This window comes from Brassica oleracea, chromosome C2 (genome assembly GCF_000695525.1).
Source record: "Brassica oleracea var. oleracea cultivar TO1000 chromosome C2, BOL, whole genome shotgun sequence".
Taxonomy (NCBI): Eukaryota; Viridiplantae; Streptophyta; class Magnoliopsida; order Brassicales; family Brassicaceae; genus Brassica; species Brassica oleracea.
In genome coordinates this window covers 22,797,363-22,804,079 of record NC_027749.1, presented here as the reverse complement: position 1 = coordinate 22,804,079, position 6,717 = coordinate 22,797,363, and the positions used below count along the sequence as shown (strand labels likewise).

Sequence of the window (6,717 nt, the reverse complement as noted above, 5' to 3'; positions counted from 1 at the left end):
AACTTTTTAAAATGTGCTTAAATCTACATTGATTCTAACAAAAGTTAGTCAATCGTTAACATGATAAAACGACGTGGTTTTGATATACGAGGAAAAATGTCAATTTCGACCCCAACACTCTCAGTCGTGCCAAATAGGACCCGAACAAATGGTCAGTGCCAAAACCGACCTTAACTTAATTATAATTTAAGAAAAACTACCTGAACTTTTTAAAACGTGCATAAATCTACATTGACTCTACAGAAATTTGTCAACCGTTAACAAGATAAGACGATGTCGTTTTGATATATATATATATATATATATATATATATATTATTTTTTTAAAAAAAATATGTTCATCCCGGAACTCAAACCGTGTTGTGATACCCTTTTAAAGGGGCACACTAACAACTAGATAAAAATAATTTCTTGAAATATTATTACAAATTTGAAATTATATAAACTATTATTCTTCTTTATCTTATCTAATTTATAATTTTGGTGATAATTTTTTCTGATTTATATAAATACATTAACATGTTTTTTATTTATCATATCTTTAATAAACTTATATCTTACTAAAATATAAATAATAAAATATTTATTATTATACGATCTTAAATATACTTAAAACTTTTAATTTATTTATAAAAATTTTTTATACAAATTATTTTTAATTTTTAAACTTAAGTAGATTTTTTTTTTAATTTTTCAAAGTTAATATTATATATTTTTGATATTTTCTTTAAAAATATTAAGAGGTCTTTTACCTTTCTTTCACTAAGATATCTTGTACAAAATATTAGACATATTAAACAATAAATGAAGTATATAAAGCAATCACCAAAGTTTTAAATTGGATACGATGAAGAAGAATAGTAGTTTATATAATCAGGAATTTCAATTTGTAATAATATTTCAAAAAATTACTTTAGTCTAGTTGGTAGTGTGCCCCTTTAAAAGGATATCCCGGCACAGGTTTGAGTCCCGGAATGAACATATTTTTAAAAATATATATATATCAAAACAACGTCGTCTTATTTTGTTAATGGTTGACTAACTTCTGTTAGAGTCAATATAGATTTATGCACGTTTTAAGAAGTTAATGTAGTTTTTTTAAAATAATAACTGAGTTGAGGTCGTTGTTGGCACTGACCATTTGTTCGGGTCCTATTTGGCACGACTGAGAGTGTTGGGGTCGAAATTGACACTTTTCCTCGTATATCAAAATGACGTCGTTTTATCTTGTTAACGGTTGACTAACTTCTGTTAGAATCAATGTAGATTTAAACACGTTTTAAGAAGTTCGGGTAGTTTTTTTTGAATTATAATTGAATTGAAGTCGTATTTGGCACTCATCAATTGTTCGGATCGTATTTGGCACGACTGAAATTGTTGGGGTCGAAATTGGCATTTTTCCCTATTCAGCTGAATAGGATTTTAGACAACAATCGAGACTGTTAGAATATTACTTTTTATAAAGTTTTAAAAGTAAAATCGAAAAGTTATCTAAGAAATGACGAATGAAAAACAACCAGAATAGAATATTAAGCGAATAAAGTCAGGCCACCATAATTGAGAATGATGTGAATCAGATTTTACCATGTAGACCCCATGGTAGCAGATAATTTTTAAATAAATACTTTTAAAAAGTAAAGAAAAAATCTCCAAGCATAGGAAGAAACCCTGTTCGAAAACGCGGCCGCCTAGCCGCCGTTGTTAGGAGCTCTACCGCACCGAGTATGGTCAAATCAGGCAACCTAGGCGCTGAACCGCGTAAATCCGCGTTGACCGCGTAATAGCCGCGTTTGCCGCGTAATATCCGCGTAATATCAAAACACAGACATTTTATTATGGCTTGTTACTAAAAGATTTTGTGTAATGTCCATTATATTAAAACCCAAAAAATAGTTAAAGCCCAAAACAAACAAATAAAAACTACATTTGGGGATTTTTTATCGAGCAATCCCTAATCTAAAATTCTAAATTATTGAGAAAGCAAAGGAGATTGAGAGTGGAGATGTCAAGCTTAGATTGAGAGTAAGAGACAAACTGAAACTGAATCGAGTTACCAAATAAATTAAGGTAATATCCTTGTTCGAGTGTTAGCAAATTAAGTTACGAAGCTATGAATTCTTTTTTGGTTCACTGGTGTTTGTTTGACAACTAGTTCTTTATTTTGACTTTTGATTAATTGTACTTGTCTGTTTTGTTTCTTCTTTTGTTCTTTTGTGTTTGTTGTCGTGAGAAACAAAGAAGACGCTTACGTTTTGTACTTCGTCACACACGTGCTCATACTTCATACATAATTTTTTTTTAAGGTTAAAAAGATGGACAATCCACCAACAGATGCACCTCGTCCTCTGAAGCGGAATTCAAATGATGTGGGATGGGAATTTGGAGTCTTATGTAATCCAAAAAATGTAGACAAGGTCAAATGCAAGTTGTGTGGAAAAGAATTCGCTGGTGGTATTTATAGAATGAAAGAACACATTGCTCATGTGAAAGGGAATGTCTCAGCCTGTCCTGTATCATCTAAAGCGGATCAAGAGAAGTGTAAGGAGGCAATTCTTGATGCAAAAGAGAAAAAGGGTTTGAAGAGGAAACATGAACAAGAACTGAGGGCAGAAGTGAACATAAACAAAGGCAGCAATGTTGAAGAATTGGAAAGAGAGTTGGGAACTCTTAAAAGTCCTCACTTCCAAGGTCTCATCGATCAGTATGCAACCTCCATAAACCCTGAAGCTTCTTTGGCTGCACAAGCACGACAACAAAATATACATGACGCCATATCTAAGGAGAAGACACATGCTGTCCGCCAATATTGTGCTAGATGGATGTATGAAGCAAATGTTGCTTTCAACGCCATTGACAATGAAAGTTTCAGGTTGTTTTGTGAAGCTTTGGGACAGTTTGGACCTGGTTGGGTGCCTCCAAGTTAGTATCAGCTCAGAGGACCATTGTTAATTGAGGAACAAAAAAGGACCAAGGAAAAGTTGAAGTCTAGAAGAAGAATGGGAAACAGAAGGCTGCTCAGTGATGACCGATGCATGGAGTGATATGAAAAGAAGAAGCATAATGAATTTGTGTGTCAACTCAAGGGGAGGTACATGTTTTCTTTCATCAAAAGACACCTCTAAAGATTCTCACACGGGGGAGTACATCTTCAATTACATTGACCAGTGGATTGAAGATATAGGAGCTGCAAAGGTAGTGCAAGTGGTCACTGATAATGCTACAAACAACGTGGCAGCTGCAAAGATGCTGAAACAAAAGAGACCAAATATATTTTGGACAGGTTGTGCTGCACACACTATAGATCTGATGCTCGAGGGAATTTCTAAGCTTCCGGGAATTGCAAAGATAATTGACCAAGCAAAGGCTGTTACGATCTTTATATATGCTCATCATACAACACTGTCCATGATGAGAACATGTACAAATAACAGAGATATCGTAAGACCAGGAGCAACAAGGTTTGCAACTTATTTTTTGACTATGCAAAGCCTATACGACAAGAAGGCACAACTGATGAGCATGTTTGGCAGTGATGAGTGGCATAGTTGTAAGCATTCTAAGTGTCTGAAGGGTAAGAATACATTTGACACGATTATGAGTCATGGGTTTTGGAGTAGTGTGAATGTTGTCTTGAAGATCTTCAGCCCTCTGGTGAAGGTTCTAAGGCTGGCTGATGGGGAGAAAGTACCTTCTCTTGGATTCATTTATGGTGAGATTATCGAAGCTAAGAATTCTATCAAAGAAGCTTCAAATCATTTGGAGAAGAACTACCAACCTATCTTTCGAATCATTGAAGAGAAAATGAAAGATAGGTTAGATACTCCTTTGCATGTGGCTGCCTACTTTCTCAATCCATATTATTTCTACAAAGATCCAGAAATTCAAAAAGACTATGAAGTCATGGAAGGATTCATAGCTTGTGTAGAGAATTATTATCATGGCGACTTTGAGAAGCAAAATAGGGTTGTCAATCAGGAGCTTAGTCTTTACAAGAGCAAAAGTGGCTCATTTGGTAGAACTTCAGCACTCAAAGGATGCGAGATTAAAGATGACAAGTTTGATCCAGGTTTGTATGTTCAGATTGCTTGTCTTTCATTAACTTTTGATCTTTATTCATCAATACGAGTGATATGATTTTAGGGAACTGGTGGTCAACATATGGATGTGGTACACCAACTCTTCAAAAAATGGCTACAAGGATCCTTGCTTTGACGTCAAGCTCTTCAGGATGTGAAAGAAATTGGAGTTGCTTTGAAGGGGTTTGTTTATTAGTTCTCTTTCTCTAGGAATCTAACTATTTCTGAAATTCACAACTTTTTTTAATTGCAGATTCACACAAAAAAAGAGAAATAGGCTAGATGCCAATCGCTTAAATAGCTTAGTCTATGTGCAATTCAATGCAAAGCTGTTTAAGAAGCAGAAAAAAATCAGAGAGCAAAATGCTGATGTGATATTCGATGATGGTAATGAAGATACAGTGGAAGAATGGCTTGTGGGCCGTGTACCAGACATAGACAATGATCTTAATTTGCTACTTGTAACCCAAGCTCCAAGGGTAAGAGATTTATATGATGATGACTTTGAGTCTGAAGGAGATGAGGAATATGTTGTGGACATGGATTTTGAACCAGATGTATATCAAGATGTTCCTCTCTCTCATGATTCATAATCTGCTAAGTAAGGTTAGTAATTTTATCTTACTTAGTAAGGTTAGTATGTTAAGTTACAGGTCTTATAGATCTTCGTTGTTTTATATCTTTTTATTTGTAGGTGTATGTCTTTTGTTGCAGGTGTATGCTAAGTAGTCTAACTCCTAACACATCTACCCAATTCATGGTGATTATTTGATTTGAAGACAAAAGGATGAAGACTTCGATCCTTTTTTGTATTTTGTATGTTCTCAAGATCAAGACAATCTATTTTGTGTATCTCATGAATTGGATTATTTTGTACTTTTTGAATTTGATGTGTAAAGGAGAAAACAATGTTTATCTATAACAAGTTATATAATTATGTCTAAAATTTTGTATTATCATATTTAAAATTAGCTAAATATATTATAAATATACTAAATTGTATTTAAAACTAGGTCCCACGTATATCCCGCTTAATCCCCGATTTTGTATTATCTCTTTTGATAAAACATTAAGTGCTATTTTGGTCATTTTTATTCTTAGAGACTATATTTGTGACAAAAACTTTTTTAGTGTTATTCTAGTCATTTTCTCAAATTACAAAGAATAAATAATTATTAGGAAAAAAGTTTGCGAGTTACAAAAAGTATCGTGTAATACGGTGGAAACCATCTGAAATATAAAAATATGTCAATAATTACACGTTTATGTTAATACATGCCACGTATACAAAATAGTAATTAATATGGTGCCAACAGCATAATAAAGTTTAATTGATTTCATGACTTATTAATATGGTCAATAGGTAATTAACAAAAATTCTATTAAAAATCTAAGAACCGACCCAAATTAAGAACATGACTTAATCCAGAGCTGAGAGGAATACAGTTTTAGGGTTCGTTGGAGACAATTGATTTGGGGATTTTGTAACACAGAAAGATAGAAAGAGATAGAGAGACCGAGGGAAAGAGATTGACAGAGATTACGAACCCTAACAACATCATTTCTTTTCCAGATGTCTCTTGGGTGGAGCCGTTAGTGAAAGAGCCGCATGAGACAAGGGTAGCTCCGGTTTGGAACATGGAGACAGAAAAGACCTTTGCTTGAAACAAAGTTTTGAAACATCATTAACAAAGAGAAGAAAAAAGAGTCTTACAATTTTCTGAAAAAAACAGAGGGAATTAAGGTTTCTAAAACCAAAAAGAAACCTTAACTCATTTACCTTCCTTGATTCTTTAATATTCACAATGAGTAATCAATTTTCTTTTTTTAATTATTGGTAAATAGTCACTATGTTATGGTGAGACCATGTGTTCTCTGTTCCCTAACCGAACCAGACGTTGAACTAAGCAAAGGACCCCAAAGAGTTGAAAATGTGTTTAGTAGTAATGTTGTTATTGGAAGATAGAAAATATATTTACACTTGTGAAGTTAGGGAAAATGTTGTGATTGTTTCTTCTAAGAGTTGATCTAAGCTATATCTTCCGTTATGATTCCTTCCAAATCTTCGAGCTTTGAAGTTTTTCTATAAACCCAGTTTGACTCTTCAAGCTCGGATACAGTGAGTCTGCCAATAATGCATGTCTCACATCTCTTGTTAGTCATGAACTCAGATTTGTGACTCTCTTGGTCTGTTCGTCATTGCAGTATGATTTTCTTGAATTGTTCCATTGCTCATACCAGATTCGAGTACTGAGGATAACCATCTTCTTCAAGTGTTCTCTGTTCCAAGTAGGCCTGAGCACTCGGGTCCTCGGGTCGGGTCTTCTCGGATTTGGGTCGTTCGGGTCTTAGAGTTTAGGACCCGATAGGGTAATTTGAAATTTTCGGTTCCGTGTCGTCTCGGGTTTGGGTCGGGCCGGGTTTAGGATATTGGAACCATTAATACCCGAGCATTTTTTCGGTTCTTAAAATTTTGGGGTCGGTTTTCGGGTTTTCGGGTCTTTTAAAGGTTTTTCGGGTCGAGTTTCTTCATTCTCGGTTCGGGTATACAGTATTTGGGGCCAAATTACCCTATTGATAACTCATGATCTTAGTGGTATTTAGCATCTCATTTAGCTCATTTTAATCATTCTAGGTTGCA

At 34.3% G+C, this 6,717-nt stretch overlaps 2 protein-coding genes across 2 annotated transcripts; both read left to right on the top strand.

Moving 5' to 3' along the window:
• Positions 1 to 1,981: 1,981 nt before the first annotated feature.
• LOC106326376 lies at positions 1,982 to 3,352 on the top strand. The gene is made up of 2 exons (XM_013764369.1): positions 1,982 to 2,067; positions 2,304 to 3,352. The coding sequence occupies exon 2, from the start codon at positions 2,313 to 2,315 to the stop codon at positions 2,922 to 2,924; it is 612 nt and encodes a 203-aa protein (XP_013619823.1). The 5' UTR covers positions 1,982 to 2,067; positions 2,304 to 2,312; the 3' UTR covers positions 2,925 to 3,352.
• On the top strand, positions 3,061 to 4,669 carry LOC106323734. The gene is made up of 3 exons (XM_013761811.1): positions 3,061 to 4,066; positions 4,141 to 4,213; positions 4,330 to 4,669. Exons 1-3 carry the CDS (start codon positions 3,061 to 3,063, stop codon positions 4,667 to 4,669), a joined length of 1,419 nt encoding a protein of 472 aa, XP_013617265.1.
• The last annotated feature ends 2,048 nt before the right edge of the window (positions 4,670 to 6,717 follow it).

Bases quoted from the DNA above. Each gene is read 5' to 3' on its own strand.
- LOC106326376 (XM_013764369.1), top strand. From the start codon at position 2,313: ATGGACAATCCACCAACAGATGCACCTCGTCCTCTGAAGCGGAATTCA.
- LOC106323734 (XM_013761811.1), top strand. From the start codon at position 3,061: ATGAATTTGTGTGTCAACTCAAGGGGAGGTACATGTTTTCTTTCATCA. The intron at 4,067-4,140 runs GTTTGTATGTTC...ATATGATTTTAG, and splicing joins AGATGACAAGTTTGATCCAG to GGAACTGGTGGTCAACATAT. The intron at 4,214-4,329 runs GTCAAGCTCTTC...TTTTAATTGCAG, and splicing joins ACAAGGATCCTTGCTTTGAC to ATTCACACAAAAAAAGAGAA.